Source organism: Charadrius vociferus, unplaced genomic scaffold (genome assembly GCF_000708025.1).
Source record: "Charadrius vociferus isolate BGI_N301 unplaced genomic scaffold, ASM70802v2 scaffold549, whole genome shotgun sequence".
In the NCBI taxonomy this organism is placed as follows: domain Eukaryota; kingdom Metazoa; phylum Chordata; class Aves; order Charadriiformes; family Charadriidae; genus Charadrius; species Charadrius vociferus.
This window is the reverse complement of record NW_009650103.1, coordinates 4,170,258-4,189,248: the sequence shown is the minus strand read 5'-3', so window position 1 is coordinate 4,189,248 and position 18,991 is coordinate 4,170,258. Positions and strand designations below refer to the sequence as shown.

The 18,991-nt window shown below is 39.8% G+C and overlaps 1 protein-coding gene across 1 annotated transcript in view; it reads left to right on the top strand.

Moving 5' to 3' along the window:
- DENND1A (DENN/MADD domain containing 1A) overlaps positions 1–18,991 on the top strand; it is a gene marked incomplete at its 5' end in the record, with an annotated part of 202,056 nt that overhangs the window by 50,214 nt on the left and 132,851 nt on the right. Inside the window, one exon of the mRNA XM_009892358.1 lies at positions 3,838–3,957. Within this exon, the coding sequence (XP_009890660.1) occupies positions 3,838–3,957 (120 nt within the window). The remainder of the gene's footprint in view (positions 1–3,837; positions 3,958–18,991) is intronic.

The window sequence follows — 18,991 nt, the reverse complement described above, 5'->3', positions numbered from 1 at the left end:
GTTAACCAACTACTGAGTATTTGTTTATACATTTCTTACATTGGATTTAAAATAAAGTTATTTAAAGTAGTGAGCAGGTAGCCCCATAATGAAATGACCTCAGAGAGTGCTTTAATATTCCCCTCAGTCTTCTCAGTAAACACTTTTTCTACTTGGAGGTGAAAAGAAATTGCTTTGAGAAGAAATACTGTCTGCGGTTACACGTCAGGCAGGTCCTTGCCGTCGTGTCTCAGAGTTGACGAGCACTCTCTAGTGGGATTTCAACCCTCTGTATGTCCCTGAAAAGTGGTATGTTGGATCAGATCTCCAGTTACTGTAATTCTTAGTCCTCAGGATGTTTTTTTAGTATGTCTTGGTTTGTTCATTCTGAAGAAAAGGAAAGAGAAACACTGAAGTGGTTTCAGTAAAGGCCTTCCAAATGCTTATGTAATGTTCCCAGTTAACTCAGTTGCCTTATTGTTACCCAGAACAATTTTAGTATTAGAATCTCTCTGCAATTTTGAGAGGTTTTTAAATTATTATTCTTGCTATAACAGTGGAGATACTGGCTCATTGTTCAAATAACTGAGGAACATGGGATAATACCTTCTGTTGGAATGGTGCTCTGTGTAGGATGTCTCTTCAGGATCTGTGGAAGGATGATCAGTCTGAATTACGATGAAGAGACATCGATACAAATCATCAGAAATGCACAGTCACTGAAGAATAGACACTACTTTTCTTTTCACAGATTCGGAGCCCAATATAGCATTATCACAGAATTTAGGTTTTCAAGTCCTGCTAGAGTCATGTTCCCAGTTTATACCCTGTTTGTGAGGACTTTTTCTTGTGAAAATTTAATTTACGTAACTATGTTCTCCGTTATGTGCAGTATTATGCCCGGCTTTCAGGGGAAACTTCTTGATGGTAGAAGTGTGCTCCATGGTACTTGAGTTGAGTCCTGCTCTTCTGGCTTTGATGTTAAACAGTGGTATTTCTTTAACAAGTGCAGAGAAAGGACCTAATTCTTCACTTACACGTGTGTCTCTTCTAAGGCTGCGTGGTTTATAGAGCAGGTGGCAAAAGCTGAAGATGTGCTATTGCCTCTGCCAGATCACAGCCTCAAATGATGATACGACACCAAGATTTTGAGGCAAATCAAGATCTGCATATCTGATCGTTCTCTCTGCTGAAGGTTTTGGCACTCATTGACACAGACTCTTAATTCTCTGAATTGATTCTTTTTTTAATATATTGTTGCCAGTGGTCAAAATTCACCAGGGACTAGTTGCCCCTTCCTTTTGGCGGTGGCCCATGAGTTTTCTACTATTATGCTTGCAGGGTGAAGGCAGAGGCTATTGTCCAACTGCAGGAGTAAAGAACTCCACCTCAGTCAAATTTCCTATCAGGATTTATTCGTGTCAGTCACAGTTAGGGGTTTTTTGAAGGGGGATTTGAACAAGTCACTCTGCCTCTCTCCCCTTCCCTCCGACCCCAACTTCTTTGTGCCCATTTAGAGATGAGATTTATGGTGCTTCCGTCCTGTTGGGCTCTAAATAGACCTTCTTCCCATTTGAAAACAGAGCTAAGAATCTGAAGTATTGATATTAAGATCTTAGGAAAAGCACTTTCTGTGTTGGGAATTTTATGCTTCCGTGCGAAGAGCTGACAGCTGAAACTTGAGCAAGGCCCATCAGACACATTTAACTTCTGCAGATCACATAAAGGCAAGAATCTTTTGGTTTGCTTTGGAGGAACTTACCAACTTGTCACAATTGTTTAATAAACAAGCTTCTCCCTGCTGCAAATGAAGCATATTTTTTTCCCCTGTTCCATAATTTTAATTGTCAGCTAGAATGCTATTTCTCAAACACGCTCTGCTCTCAACCTTGTTAGAATTAAGCATGTAATCCCCTTTTAAAACACCGTACTAAAATCACCATAGTAACATTACGTGCAAGCTTTACAGATAAAACACAACACCAATACGGGATTTTTGGTATCCTCTAGCAGCTCAGTATGGTTTATGGAAACGGATGCTCTGTTGACATTTAGAATTTGGTAGGATGATAGTACTTACGCTGTCTAATTCTCAGACTACTGAAATGCTTTTCAGTATCTGTCTTTCTGTTCATCTGTGAATTTGGAGCACTTTTTCGTCTTCATGACTGCATGTTTTTCCTTCCCTGTTTGGAATCCACGGAAGGATTCTTCTTTCTAAGCTGGATAGTGACATCTTTCCGATCCAGATCCAACTTTTATTTTTGAAAGTCTGTACTTCTCCCCCGCCCCCCCCCCAGCACCGAATGCATAATCTATAACATATATTGCATATATTGTTGTATATTGCATTGTATATGGCATCACAGAAGAGAGTATTTGCTCACTTTTAAGGCTTGTGGCCGTTAGTTCCATGACCTTGAATGGGTTTTGTTGTTGCTGTTGGGAGGACTGACTTGTGAAGATACACGTGTAAATGCTAGTCAGTGTTCTCGGTTCTCAGTAAGCCTAAAATAAACTAGAACATAACCGGAAATAAGTATTAATTCCTTATCATTATGAGGTCTCAAGTAGATCTAAAATTGGAATGAAGAGTCCTCTAATAATTATTAGTCCCAGCTTCACCACTAAATGTCAAAATTTCTGTTAAACAGTAAAACCGCATCTCTGCAAACTGGGAGGTGAACTGAGCTTGGTTTCTATGGAACCTACCATCACCGTACATAAGCATTTGATTAACTTCAGGCACTTGGGGTAATATCTCAAAATGCCTTTACTTTTGTTAATAGCATTCAGAAAGTGCCATACTTTAAATGTAAAGCATCTTATTTTGATCTTACTATTTCAAGCATCAACTATTAGTGGTAAAATACGGATGTGAATTATAGTATTTTTAAAGACGTGAATTTTTAAATGCTGGAGTTTGGGGGTTTTGTTTGTTTGGGTAGTTTGGTTCTTGTTTTTTTCTGTTTGTGTTTTTGTTTTTTGTTTTGGTGGTGGTGGCTGTTGGTTGTGGAGTTTTGTTTTGTTTTCCAAAACTGTGTTTTGCCAATTTGGGCAAATTTTCCTGTAGTGATACTTTCCACTGTGGCGTGAGTGGGAGCCAACATCTAAGAAGGTTGTTAGTTCACTTATGCTGTTCTTGAAGAGACGTTAATATCTTACAGACGAGACAAATGACTCTTAATCTTGAAAAATCATATAAAAGTCCAACAAAATTATTTTTATAGTCATGTCTGGCTTTAGCACAGTGTACTTTTGATTCTAGTTTATCTTTTCTTTCTTTGTACACTATCCTAGTCTTTAATTTAACTGATTGCCTAGGTGCTAGAGTAAAGGAGAGTCACTGGGCGTGCTGAACATTTTGGAATGATGTCTGTGGCATACATGCAAAATTTGTATATGGATAATAAAGCTTCTACAAGTCAATATCCAAGTGTTGAAGAAGCTTAACATGTTATTAAATATTGTCTTGCTCTTGGAGTAAGCCAATTCTCAAATGAAGAGTAATAAATATTTTGGGTTATATGAGAGAACAGAGTTTTTTTTGTACAGTGTGTGCTGCATTGAAGGTGGTTGATAGTCATAACCATTCATTTAAAGACAAACATATTTTTAGTAGCCTCCCACACTTAAAAAATGGAAAAAACCCCAAACCAAACCCAACCAAGAAACCTCCTCCCTCACCAAGCAACTAGCATATTTCTCTTTCTAGAGGGTGTATACTCTCAAAGTTAATTTCTCAAAAAAACTCTGTGGAAAGAGGAAATGTTATAGGTTCAATGACTTAAACTAGATACTTCTGACACAGGGTTAGCTCAGCATTAATTTTTTCCTCTTTACTCTCTTTATTTTCAGCCATGCAGTCAACCAAGTCGGGCAGAACTTTACGTTTGTGCTTACAGACATTGACAGCAAACAGAGGTTTGGATTCTGTCGCTTATCTTCTGGGGCCAAGAGCTGCTTCTGTATCTTAAGGTAGGTCTGTGGTTTGCCTTTTGGCTGACTCTAGGAAACAGTGTTTGACTTTGCTGCGTTACACTGCAATTATCATTTCCAGCTGTTCAAAATTATTTTCCTATCTGGTCCTCAAAGTCACTGCTCTTCTGCAGAATTGAGGCAAAATATCTTGCACTTTGAGTTCCTCTGTAGATAACTGTATTTGTTTGTAGTCAATGTTCTTAACAATGTGGAAAAAAGAATTTTCTTTGCAGTAATTTGATATGACATAGCATGATGGCAGCTGTTATCTTTAGCTGTCACAACTGATCTTGTTAAGGCGTTTTGTGGACATTTGTATATGCAAGTTTTATTAACAAAGCATCTGTTGGTAACTGAGAGAATGTCACTGATGCTCTCCACATCCTAAGAGTTTGTATGTATGAGCTTTACTCTGTCCTATTGAGGGTTTTGTGAAGTTTGTCGTAATAGAGACTATTATTAGAAGATGGAAATGAGGTGTTTCACATAAAATGGGCAAAGAGGCTCTATCAGAGTAGTTTTTGATGACCTCCCACAGACACGTTGTAATACAGTCTGTAATTTCTATTTGCTGCAAGGAGTGATACAAGTAAAATCAGTTTCACTATCTCCCAATATATTAGTTCCATTAAGAACTTCTGTGGATTGAAGATTTCCACATGGCATCCAGCCTGTCTTGTTTTAAACAAATTTAGCAATGGTCTGTCTTCTGCTTTCTGTTTTTCCCATGTTCATGAGAAATTGGATGTTTTGGAGCAACGGCCCAGGTAAAGATAGCTCAGAGTTAACTGTATGAACAGCCAGCTATCGGACCGAACAATCACTCAAGCACTCACAAATGAGGACAATTTCCTCTATAAGCAGTTGTAGACATCTCTCAGTTGTCTCTGGTTTGCTTTTCATGTGAGAGAACGCAGTGTAAGAACAAGAAGAACTTGTCTTCATCCTAAGAGTACTGTGTGTTGCACGACACAGAATGGGGCCTTCTGTACAGATCTTATCGAATATGACCCCTCTGGAGAATTTCAGGGATGACGTTGCAAAATATAAGAGCACCTATTGGGAACAAGGGCCTTCCTTATTTTGCTGGGTTGCGTACAGCGATACCATGGGATATATTTTGGATAGTTCTGTGTATTTAAAATGAATATGTCTGTGCAGTTTGTGCTGGCAGTAGGCTGGTGAAGATACCAAATGTTTGTTGCCGTGTACTTCAGCGTTATACTGACGGTGGTGATCTGCTAACTAGGCCTTCGTTGAAGAAGCTTAATATTTGGAGAAATCATTGTGAAATTAGAAATTAATGGTGTGGGAGGCAGGGTGACAGGTGTCTTCTCAGTATCTTCCTTCGTTCTTTCTTTTCTCTAGTAGACATTTCAACTACTGTTAGCTATGGTGGTGCAGCGATACGGACCGTATACTGAAGACAGGAAGGTATTTCCCTAGCTCTTTCCCGTAGCTGCGGCCTGTATAGGTGGGATGCCGATTCACTCTCACATGGGAAGTGTCTGGTTACATAAGGTGACTTTTCCTGATTAATGACAAACTAAAAGGGAAACACAGTTTAAAAAGAAAATCTGAATGAGGAGTAGTACGAGTCCCTTCTTGATCTCTCCTGGATAAGAGTTCTTTGCTGTCAGCTCCCTTATGTTGAGTGAATGCCAAGAAGAAATGGAGGAGTTGTGTTGTAGTTAAATGCCTTCTGCTTCAACTCATAACCAAAAAAAAAAAAAATTCAGTGTAGTTACAGCAGTGGATGAATCGGGACTCTCAGCTTCATTCCTATTGCTTCTTTCTCCTGTGAACTAATGGGAAAATGGAATTTCATCATTAATGCAAGTGAATGTAAGTTTTAGAGGATAATAAAGAATGTAAATCAGCATTACATGGATTCACTTGCTCTGTTCCCAGGACTGCTGCACCTATTGTCGATGTGAATCTTCTCAGTATGAATTAAAGGATGCTGCATGGTAAATGGATGGGTCAAAACATGCTTAAGAATGTGAGAACGATGTGAAAAAGCAAATGGGAATGAAAAGAATGTTTGTTTGTTTGTTTTTAAATTACAGGGTGGATGGCAGCAAGCTTCCAAGTATGCCTTCCTCTATGCAGTGATAGTGTAAGAATTAATTGATATTGTTTATTATTAGAGATGAAATTCATATGCTTATGTCAGTCAGAGATTTTTATGGGTCTGGCCATGGTAAAACAGTTTGGAGGTGGAAAATCATCACGTGTTTAGATTTGTTATTGAAGAGGAACAGGAGAAAAAGGAAATTCTTTTTGCTTAGCTGGTGCTTTAAAAATTTCTGCAGAGGTCTGGAAGCAAAGTTTAAAGCTGAGACAGTACTCAGAAGGCCAGAAGTCAAGGTCTGGGCTTTGAGTTTTAAAGTGACCCAGAGACTTTTTCATGTGGATGCAAAGTACAGTAAGGCACTTCTTGGAGTTCAGTGGCGGTAAAGTTACCCACATGGATGTAGCTCCTGTGGTCAGCAGAAAGGAGGTTCCATTTTACAGAGTAATTCTCTTGGCTATTTTAACCAGCACTGTTTAGAAATCTGCTTTTAAGATAGTTTTCATAGTTCTGTTCCTGCTGTGGATAGCATCACACAGGTTTATGGAAATCTTTGATTAAGTTTAAAGACTGCATCTTCTAGGTGTTCTGTGATTTTCTTTTAATGTAGAACCACCGAGTGTGTCTCTCGTATTCCATTTCCTTTTTTCTTCACTTGATTTCTGGCCAATCATGAAACTACGATGATCAGATACTGTATGTAACACAGAGTTGTAGAGTGCTCTGTAGCACAGATGACTACTTTCTGCATTTCAGACAGCAGAGGGCGGACAAAAGCACAAAACAAGCGACACAGATGGTCTGGTGGGGTTTTTTGAGGTTCTAAAGAGTGAAGTGAATTAAAAAAACCCCATAAGCTCACGTACCACACATCAAAATCTCCTGGGTAACTCAGAATTCAAGATTACCTTTTTCAATGCAATATGTTACGGAACTTAAAATATGCTCTTTAATTTTGTTTTCCAAATCATGAATGCGTGGTAAGTTGAGAGCTAATGTCCAAGTCATCAAATTCTGAGTTCTAATTTGGTGATTTTAATATCCTAGAAAATCTTCCATGCTCAAAGATGTTTTTTCTTTCTGAGGCTTCATTTAAGGACTTCAGGATTTTGGCTGAAATAAACCAAATCCTATTGGATATGCATTAAGCAGCTGATTTTTTTGTTTGTTTGTTTCTAAAGGTTTGCTTTAATCTGACTTCGCATCAGGTTTGGCATGGGGTTTTGAGGGTGAACGATATAGATAGTGCTGAATTTAGTGACCAGCTGTAGTCTTCTATTTAACAAAAAAAGAAAACGGTGTGGAGACATTCTCAAACTGCTGTCGCTCACTCTTCTGAGACATCATCTGCAGCTCCGTAATCAGGCATGTGCCCCAGTTTTGTTCTGGAATTTGTACGCTCTTGTTTCTCATCTTTTTGAAGTCTTCTATGTATGTAGATAGGTAATTATCTTTCATTAGGGTAAGAGTCTGGAAGGTGACAAAGAAGCTCAGAATTTGTTCTTGATTGCTATTTCCTGCTAATTGGAGTGTGCTGAAAGATGATGTAAACATACTGATCTACTGATACGATCTCAGTGATAAGGAATAAAATAACAGTATAAATTTATCTTTCTGCTTTTGTATGTTCTTAACGCTTATAGATGCTTTCTGATTCTTAAGAATGTTCCATGCTGAGAATAATTTTCATTTCCTCGTTGTTTTGATGTTAGAATTCCTTACTAGCTAATCTTCCCACATTTCTCGCAACTCTAGCTGTTCTACATTCTCCAGAAGCGGTTTGGTGGTTGCAGTGTGGACACTGTCCTTCAGTGGCTCGGCTGTATTTGCCGCTTTGGCTAAGTCCTGTGATCTAGAACTCTTATGAAGCCCAGGCATTGATGGATTTCAGCATTCTTTTGATGGAAAAGTACTGTGTAAACCAATTTGTACTAGTATCAGTAAGTGTACCGAAAGGAGTAGAGTGTTTTCTTTTACAATCTGGTTTCTCAAAGCTTAAGTGGACAAACACTTTTGTACACAGTCTGCTCATAGAGGGACAGAGTTAAAAACCTGATCGCTGACAGTGCTGTAAGCATGATGCTCCCGCTTGTGCTGTTTCTAATGGGCTGAAGGTGGGTGAAGGAAATGACGATAGGGTACATGAAGCTGTGAAGAGACTGCTGAACATACGAAATTCTAAATTCTACAGAGACGTTGAAACATGAAATTCCCCCCCCCCATGAGAGAAAGTTATCAGGATCTTGGATGAAGACATTCTTTAAAAGTGCACATCAATTTTCATTGTAGCTGGGGCTCTTTGTCCTTCTGACACTTTTATATGTTCTCGAGTCTCAGACTCCTGACAGCTTTGTCCTTCTGTGCAATCATGAAGGAAGAAAAAGTTCTGCTTTAGGAATGTAAAAAATGTCGTTAACTCAGTCTGAATACTTTTTTTTGATACCCTTATTGCAGCATGTTTATATAATGCAACTAACAAGTTTAGGTTTTAAAATATTTTTATCTTTTGTCTTCTGAAATACTTCCAGAATTCAATGTAAGGACCCAGTTACTGATGCTTGAAAAATTCTTCAGGTTTTAGACTGATAGGATCCAGTCACTTCTTCAAGTGTCTGTTTATTTTATATTCTGACTATTTAAAATAAATCATGTTTATATATCATACTGCTTTTAAACAAAAAATAGTGGCAATGTTGAATGTATGGTAACCTATCTAAATGTATGAACTGGTTTAAATGTGTAACGGTGTAATGATTTCACGTTACGTAACATAATAAAATGGCGACTTGAGTAGCACTGGTTTTTTTTCTGTAGATGAAAAAATCACATGCACATTCACCAAGTTGACTCTAGCATTAAATGTGTACTTCTCTTATGGCAATGTATATTTGAGTTTAAAAAAGAGATTTAGTAGTTTAACGGAGAAATAATATTTTTGTCTTGATTTAACTGAACTTTTGCATTTAGTAGGTATAAGGCCAAGTATAATAATTGTGCTCTTCAAAACCATTCGGCAGGGTGGGTTTGAAGTAACGTTCTTGCTGTTACTTAGTTTGCTTCATAGTCTCCCATATTTTTGAGTTAAGATTCTGTGGGCAGTAATGTGAAAAACTGAACAAAAACCTCTGAACTAAAAGTGTGTTTAAAAAACCCCAACCACAAAACACGCCAAACCCCAACGCTTCTGCAGTACAATATAGCAGTCCTAATAAAACTGGTTGTAACATTTTGGAACCGATTTACCAGGTGGTGTAAAACACTAAATTCTTAATCTAGTCTGGATTATTGGTGCATGAGAGAGTATTAAAATCTGCGAATTGTTTTGTGTATTTAAATCGTATTTAAATATATTTTCTCGGATGTCACTAAGCCTGTAAAATATTATTATTTACTAGTTTGTAAGTGATAAAGCTGGACAGAATGTCCGTTACAGTTCTGCATTTCAGTAGAAGTCAAACTCCTGAGAGCCATGGCCATCGGCAGTCAGTGTCCTGCCCGTCTGTGCAGGTGACACCTCGCTCCCCAAATGTGATTTTGGTCAATTTAATGCTGTATTTAATTTGCAAAATTTCTTTTTCCCAGCTGTTATAAGAACAGCTTTGGGAGGTTTAGGTAAAGGCTGCCAGGCCGTGCCTGGTTGTTCAGCCCTCAGAAGCTGCCGGGGTGCTGGTTTTTCCCTGCCTGTCACAGCGCTGCAGGCGAGAGAAACCTTCTCGGGAGGGAACAGGAGCGAGATGGCAGTCCCGGCGCTGGAGGAGCGGGTGGCACTGGGCAGGGCGGGTTGCCCCGAAGGCCGGAGATTTACGCATACTTAGTCAGTTGAAGTGATTGGACTTGGTGGACAAGAACTCTCGTTCCTATAACCGTGTAATAACCTTGCATTTTTTTTTTCATTATTAACTAGTAGAATTTGTGTTTAACTGTTTAAGCTGTGAGCTATAGCACCTATTTCAAACTGCTTGAAGGAGCAGTAATAATATAAGTCAAAGACTCTTGTCTTGCTCCAAGTTTTGTTAAAAAAAAAAAAAAAAAGGTAAAACAGGGAACAGGAGCGAGATGGCAGTCCCGGCGCTGGAGGAGCGGGTGGCACTGGGCAGGGCGGGGTGCCCCGAAGGCCCGGAGATTTACGCATACTTAGTCAGTTGAAGTGATTGGACTTGGTGGACAAGAACTCTCGTTCCTATAACCGTGTAATAACCTTGCATTTTTTTTTTCATTATTAACTAGTAGAATTTGTGTTTAACTGTTTAAGCTGTGAGCTATAGCACCTATTTCAAACTGCTTGAAGGAGCAGTAATAATATAAGTCAAAGACTCTTGTCTTGCTCCAAGTTTTGTTAAAAAAAAAAAAAAAAAGGTAAAACAGCGTAGTTTTTGCTTTGGTTCACAAACTTATTGGGCAAAGTTACTGATTTAAGAAGGTGCTATAACCATGTGCAACTCTGATTTCAATTTCACTTATTTTGAAGTTTTCAGTGGGCATTCGGCTTTTGTACCCAAAATGAAAATGGTTCTTCTGAAGTGAAATTCAAAAACATTTGTGTGGAAATCCCTCTCGGCCAAAATAGCTAAGCTCTGCACCACTCTTTTTCTAAGATAAAAAGAAATGAATCTATAATAGTTTGTGACAGATGGCAGAAAATGTAACTAACTGAATGTGATTCTGTATGGAGTTATTTGAGGTTTTTGGTGTGATTTGTTGTGAGTTCCTCTCCTCCCCCCTTTCCTTTCCTTTGATTGCAGTCTTTGTCCATTTATTCTTAGGATAGAATAAGATTTCTGAGCAGGGGCCTCTCTTGTGGTGCAAAGTGAGAATTGTTTTTAATTGAGCAGAAACATGTGGAAGGATCAGGAATATCTCAAGGGATTACAGAAAAATTCCAAATTTGTACTACTTACAGCTTGTGTTTAGAGCAGGGTCTGCTGGGAATAAATGTTAGTTAGTGTGACCTGTGACCTTAAAAACTGTTGACATGGATTTCAGCCAGAAACTAGCCACAGAACTCCTTTGTTAAGCTCATTCATAGCTCCTTGAAAACTCTAGTCAGTGAAAGTTGCCAGCTCAAATCTAAGGAAAGCAGAGCCCTTTTTTTTCCTTTTTTTTTTCTTTTTTTTTTTTTTTTTCCCATGCTTTGGAAACAGTGGACGCCCCTTAACCAGCAAGACTTCTTTAATAGGACTGCATCGCCTAAACTTGATTGGAATTGACAGCTTCCTGGCTCGGGCTTGCCAACTGGCAGGGCATTGATGCAGAGGGGACAAACAGCTTGAAGGGCCTCTGTACCCCTGTTTGTGCGTGCGCCTCTCTCTCCCGGGTACCTTCTAACGTAAAGGGAAAAAAAATCCCAAACCCTGAACGCTGCTTTTAGTTCCGCAAATCTTTCCGTTATTTTGGGGGAGAAAGTGAAATATTTGTGTGGGGTTTTTTGTTTTAAAATAATTGTCCTATTGTCTTCTAGAATTTTCCTTCTTCACTGATTTGGCCAAAAGCCACAGAAAAATATTTACACTTGGAGCTGGGGGAGACATTTAGATTTTAGATTTTTTACTTTATTTTTAAGTGTGGCTGAATAGTAATATATTTAATAATTTACAAAACCTCCTTCTTGTGCACTCACTTCTTTACAAGTTTTTCCACTTAATGGGTTTCGTGTGTCTTCAGCCGATTCTGTGGTAGGATCCATTATTTGGCCTGTGCGTGTCTCTGTTGATGTTTAGAATTTGGTAGGATGGTAGTACTTAGGCTGTCTAATTCTCTGACTAATATACAATAAAATATAATTGTACTTTTGAAGTAAGATGTACCATCACATCTGTAAGTTATGTTGCTGCTATGTATACCCGGTGATAAGAATAGGTACAAAATAGTATGTGGGAAGGAAAATACAAAGTTTAGTTAATTTTAAGCTAAAAAAAAAGTATGCAAAACAAAGTAATCTTCCTGAAGAATCATTGAGCAGATGGATGGTAAACTGAGATATCCATAACTGATTTCCAGTAAAACGTTATGCTGTCTCTCTGCTGTGGGGCGAGTCCCGCTGATCCTTTGAACAACCTGCGCTGTTAAAACACCCAGATGTTACAGTTTCGATTCAGGTATTTCCTAAAGGCTTGGGTTTGTAGCAGTGCACGCTATGTAAGGCTGATAGGTCTTTTCAGAATATCTTCCATGCGGTTTTTTTTAAAGAAGAAAATAGTAGATGCAAAGGTGAATCAGCCTGGTTCCTCCCCAGGGCAGGGTGGCATTAACCAGTAACGACTGTGGTTTTCTGGGGCTGGAGGGGGAGCGGGGTGGGACAGACGGGGAGCTGCTTCCCCCTGTAGAAGGCATAACATTCTCCCCCTTTTCTTAGTCTTCATCATCCTCTGTGAATTCTTGTGCTGGTTTTTGTACCCTCTCTGAGAGCCGGACTTCCTACTCAACCAGTTCCCGATCAGCTGAGATAACTGGAGTATCGCGGGATTCCGCCCACTCCTCCAAAGTTGACTTTGCTGCCTTCCTGCCCATACCAGAGGGCGTTCTGTTCATGTTACTGAGTCAAGTTGGAGTAATTCAGCTCAATAAAAGCTTGAGCCTTTAGAAATTCTTTCATAGCCTTATGGAAATTATTAAATACCTTCATTAGAAAGATTGATTTTTTTTTTTTTTGTGTGGTTCTAAAATGTTCCGTAGCGGTTGTTTGTGAAGGAGTATTTGCAGATGAATAAGGAAGGACATCCTATTCTCACTTTATCTGGATGAAAGTTTGGAACATTAAAAAAGCCCAGATTTATAAGCATGCTTTGAACTGGTGTTAATAGGTATTTTCTTCTGTGGAGTATACAGACTATCACGTTAACAACAAATAATTTAATGTATTTACTAGCAGTCTGATATATGCAAAAGCCGAGACTTAGAATTCTTCTTGTTAACTAAAAATTCTTACCTGAATTACAGTTTCTTCATGCTTTGCATTTTTCCTTTGCATACATAAAAGTAAATGAATAGGAAGTCTATTTTGTGCCTGGTAAGGAAGTAGTTAGACTACTCTTTTGTGGTGCTTTGGGTTTGGTTTTGCGTTGGGTTGGTTTGTTTGTTTTTAATTTACTGCACAGCAGAAAAAGAAGCCCTCTCAGGCTGCGTGCTGCTGTAGGAAGACGTAACTCTGAAGTATAGTTGGGGCCTTTGCCGTTTCCCCCGGGCGGGTTGTGCGGGGGCGGTTCGCCCGGTTCCCATCTCCAGAAGAGCAACTGCCGAGCTTTGGGTGTTGGGTGCGTTCGTGTCGCCGCCCCCGCTCCTCCCCAGGCTTACCATGGATGGAGGGAGACAACTCAAACTTTAATTTTAATACCTTGGAGTGAACTGGAAGGCGGAGAAGGGAGCTAGCACGGCGGACAAGACGGTGCCGGGGCTGCCAAGTTCTGCACCCCGTTGTCACCTGCGACAGGGCCGCGGACGTGCAGCCTCAGCACCGTTTCCTGCAGTACTGTTATTCTGGCAAGCTGGGTAAAATAGATTTTGGGTGCTTTTTCTTAGTAAGGTTATCTTACACTTAGTTCATTGTAGCCTGCGTGAGGTTAGTACTTTTATCCATTTATGTAATTTTCTTTTATAATTACATTTTTTAAAAAAAGTTTACGTCTAATCCACTTTTTCGAAAGGAGAGGAAGAGAACTGATAATGAAACTAGGCTTGACTACAACAGGGGAAGAATTTCTTTTGCTAATTGAAAGCTGTAATTACAAGTCGAGGCTGTAAGCAATGCCTGTACATAACGCCAGAGCAGAGAGATCCTTTAAAAAACAAATCAAAAAAAACCCCACCTCTACGTCTCTCTCTCTCTCTCTCTATCTCTCTTTAACCTGATTTCTTCCCTTCCCCTTTTTGCTTTTAGGCTTCTGTGTGGACACAGAAAAATATTACTGTCTAATTAAATAAGAAAAAAGTCCTGGCTGTATTTTATGAGGATTTACTGTAGTTGTATGTTGAATAAAATGGTAATAAGCAAAATCAATGTTTTGCTTCCCTCTGTATCTATATGATACTTCAGGCTTTCCAGAAAGATGTTTGATAATGGCTGGAAATGATATGGAGACTTTTTGGACAGTCTGTTTGGTCCTCGCGGCGTATCGACCCTGCAATCCCTGTACTTCTTAAAATGCTTTGGAGATGAAAGAAAATAGCAAACTGGTTCTGTTAGACATTGGCAAAGGCCACAAAAATGCATGTATAAATCATGAGAAATTGGATCTCTCTGATTCAACAGTACAACAGAATTGTACCTAATAAAAATGTCGTTATTGAGCCTCCGCCTGCCTTCTTCATAGATGATATCATTATTATTATTTATTACGATTATTATTTTAGCAGTGGCTCGCACACATGCACTGGATGTACGCGAGAGCTGAGGGCGCAGCCGTGTCTGGGTTCCCTCGCACGGACCTGCCAGAGGAGAGCAGAGAGGGCAGGCAGGGCCCGGAGCTGGAGCCCGACCTTCTCTCGCAGAAATTCGCGTTTCTTGGGAGCTTTAACTGTCGCAAAACAGTTCCGCTCCTCTGGTGTGTGTGACAGGAAATTGATCTAAAGTGGCGGAGGAAATGTGGGAAGGCCGTGAGCGCAGTGTGCGGGGTTGGAAGGGGTCTCCTGTTGTTGCAGGCATTTTGCTTTAACTTGACATGTTTATAAAACAGTTTACATCTTAAAAGTTTAGGGTTTTTACCCCTGCTGATTTGCTTAAACAGACACTGGCTTTTATTTTCAGTTACTTGTCAGAATATATATGGAAAAGTGATGAACCTAGTGAAAAGAGAGCTTGACATCAATTAAATTTAGCTATCTGCTTTGTGTTTCTTCTTTCTGATATACTGTTTCCAGTACAGTTTTTCCAAACTTCCTGTGTTTTTTCTTTATTGTCCCTACAAGTTTTACAAGATAGAGATGAGCTATTTAAAAATACTGTTCCAGGAAAAAAGGAATAAAGTTTTGTATTACTACTGCTCGTTTGTTGTCTTCTATTTTCATCTCTGCCATTAAACTTCTTGTAGACTCCAGAAACTTATTTCAGAGAGCCTGTAAGGTTGTCTTAGTATCTCATCTTGCTCAAGTATCTTTAAATAAATTTTGAAGTGTCTCTCAAGTTAAATTAGCTTTCTGAAACTGTCTTCTTTGCAACACTATAAAGTACACATATTAAAATAGTCTTAAAATATTAAAAGCATGTGATAATGCTTTTTTTTTCCTGTCCCATCATTAAAAAGCTTCTGTTGAAGTTTATTCCTGGTTTTTCTTGGTCCTCTTGTTGACATGATCAATAATGTCTGGGCTCATTCGCTATCAATATGTTGTGTGTATTTCGTAAGAATGCGCATCCATCTGTGAGTACGCGTGCAAAAATCGAAGAAGTTTTTACGTATTTTCGTATCGAAATGTCCGTCTAAAGAGCAGCGTCACAAACCAAGACGAGTCTTAAAGAATCCAGTTGATTGTATATGAGGCTTGTATTTTCTGTTTTATTAATATGTGAAAAGTGTGTACAGTGTTTCCTCTTGTTTTGGTTTTTTTTTCCTTTGAAATTGTATGCGACGTCATAGTAGTAGCAGTAGAAATGCATTTTCATGTTTTGGGTTTTAAGGCCAACATTGAAAGGAGTCGATTCCACTGAACTCATAAATAATGAATTCTTATTTTCAACTAGATGTAGTTGATAAATAACAAGTCAATAGGGAATATATTAAATGACACTGAGTGAAAAGCTTTGGAGTTTTCATTGTGGTGTCAGTAGGTCTCTTAAAGGCTTTGCTAGCTGAGCTTGAAATTTTAAAGCATGGTTGAATAGGTTTAAATATATTTGTTGAAACTTAAATATGGTAGAACCTCGCTAATCCACTCACCTCGTAATCACAGCCGCAGAATGGCAAGCTCCACCTACGGCTCGGCAGAAGTGGACAGGGCTGGAGTAAGGTTTCATGTTTCTAGGCTTAAGTATACCACGGTATGCTTACTAGGGTATATTCTATTTATGTAGTTCTTCACAGTAGCAAAATAAATCCGTTATAAAAGGGTAGTTTTTTTCTTTTTCTCATCCTTTTTGCCTTTTGTGTTTCTGTTTATGCACATTTCCAAAATATTACTGATGTGTGCTGGGTCATCTAGTCATAGTTGCAAATTATCTGATGTTGTCAATATAAATGAATTAAAATTTGAATCCTAAATGCAATAGGAAAGAGATTTAGAAAAGACAGGAAATGTTACACGTTCTGAACTCTGGATTTTTCTGTAATGACAAATGCTCTGAAAGAGAAGCACCTCTCTAGGTAACGGAAGGGCACTGGTTACATCGCTTTTAAATGAAATGAGAGATGTGGTGGTTTCATTCTTGGCTCTAATTCTGCCTTGTCATGCACACCTTCGGTCTCGTTTTCTGTTAGCTGGTGACACACACCTTACGGTTGGAGTAGGGGGTGGGAAGTCTTTGCTGCAGATGCTTTATTGTACGTGATCAGCTGGTGACGATGTTGGAAACAGAAGTTCCCCTCTGTTTCTATCCATTTTTCTGTTGCCATCCGCTAGAAGCAGAAATTATTGATGATGAAATTATTGATCTATCAAGTTTGAGGTTTGATCTTGCTTGCAAAAAGAAAAAGAAATCCTACTGTTACAAAATACTGTGACACGTTAACTCCCCCCGGTCTGCTCCTCTCCCCCCACCTGTTGATAACATGCATAAGGAAAATCAGTTAAGCCATACCCGATCTGATCCCGTTGGGGCAGGCACTGCAGACATGGGCATCTGGAAGAAAATGCTGAATGCAGAAGGGGTTAGTTGGTTAACATTAGGAGAATGCTTTTTTTCCTACTGAACTTCCTAGCTAAACTGGGCCTGCTGCTTGGTAACTGCATAACATGAGCCGTGAAAAAACCCCAAAGGTATCTCCTGGGAAGTGTACATAGTAGAAATAAACATCAAAAGTCAAATTTTCAATAAATAAATTTAAGTCCCGTCTTACTTATAAATAAGAAGTTGCAAAGAATATTAATATGACTACTTTAGCTGGCTACTGTTCAGCCATTTTTTAATTGTTCCTACACAGTGCTTGGCATTGGAGAAAAGACGTTTCGATTTTGTTTTCCACTCTATATGTGTATATATACATCATTATTTAGTTGACAGTTTAAATGTTACCCTTTAACACTGGTATTTATTTCTCTAGATGCCGATTTTGGTAACAAGTCTGAGCTGTGTACTTGCATTAATTTTGTAATGGGATAAAGTTTTACCGCTTCTGAAGTTAGCAGCAGCCAGAAAGTACAGGGAGTTGTTTACAAAAGAGTCCCATCGATTCTCCCTTTCTGTGGAAGCATTCAGGCAGCACGACCTGCACAGTCTGTTTGGCACAGTAGCTGCTCCCAGCTGGCCCGGTGCCCTCCCGCTGTTAGCCAGGGCAAAGGATGTGCCAGATCTGGGATTGTAGCGGAGCAGAGCCTGCTCGCAAATCTGCTTGTAGTTAGCCTGGGGCCTTTTGGCAGCAGACTGCAGCCGATTGATTTAGTTGCAATCCTTTTTCCTTAATATTTTCCATCTGGCCAACAATGACCTATAAAGACAGACACAAAACAGAGTTTGAATTATGAGGAGCGTAATAGCAAAATGCTTCCAAATCTCACTCTAGAACCTGCAGCGACGGAGTGCTGCGGCTGTGGAGCCGACGGAAGTTTGTTCTGAAGCGCTGTTGCAACAGGGGGGTTAAAAAGCATTGTAGTTCTCAAGTGCAAAATTCTGTAATATAGAAACGCGCATTTCAGTTAAACTCTGAATGTCTCTCCCTTCTTGCTCCGTCTTGCTTTCTGTTGATCCTGAGCTCAGCATAGGCTTCCTCGCACGCTTCTCCTGCGCGTCCTGCTGGGGCTAACTCATCCTGCGTCAGGAGCGTGCAAGGAGGAGGGCTGTGGAGCGGAGGGAGGGAGGGAGGGAGGCCAGGGAAAAGAACATGAATGCAGAAATGCTCTCAGGCCTGCGGCACCGGGTTTGGGGAACTTGCATTCTGGTGATGTTACTCAGGAGGTGATGTGTCAAGGGGGTGATGTGTTCCGGGCTCTCCCATCTGCAGCCGTGCATTCTTGCTTTCCAGAGCCAGCCGTTTCCACATCTGGACTATTTGTCAACTCTTCCAAATGTGGTCAAAGCAGAATTCTTGCTCTGATTACAGTTATCCTAAACACTTGTCCTCCTCTGTGGCTTTAAAGTTTGAATCCTTAAAGAAAATTTCTGAACTGACTTGTGCAGCCCCACAAGGCCTGGCAAGCTTTTTAACATGCGGTGTTTACCACCCCACCTAGGAATGCTGGGGCATGGGAACGATTCCTGGGTTTTTCCAAGGTGGCAATAAGTCATGCACAGACTTTCACAGATTTTGTTGGTCATAGTATTTACAGGAAAGTTAGAAATTGATTGAACAAGGAGAAAGCTCCAGAGCGTGATTCACATTCACACAACTACAAGCCTGCGAGGCCGGATGAATCCCGCCCTGAAGGTGCGTGTTTGACTTCATTAGCTAGGATGAAACCCGCTTTTGATCTAGGCAATTATTCTAGGTTAGAGATGTTATTAGTTTATCTTGTCCATGGACTCCAAAGCACAAGTAGTCTGTGCTGTATATTTAAATACTTGATGATTTATTTAATCTCGTAAGGTAATATTGCAGCTATTCCAAGCCTCAGACATTTCGAACTCTGGGTCCCTTGGGTGGGGAAGGGGTGCGGGGCTGTGGGGGTTTTTGTTTCTCCGTTTAGTGGAAGTTTTCACTTGCTGACTCTGAAAACCACGAGGTGTGTGGGGGCAAGGGGAGGGAAGTTCTGCTGTCTGAGGCTGTTCACCACAGCTTTGGGTTACTCTACGTTTCCTGAAGCTGTTGAGCGTGTAAGCCAATGCAGGGCTCTTATCCGAGAGTCGCTTCTCTGCTGACGGTCCTCTGTTCTCGT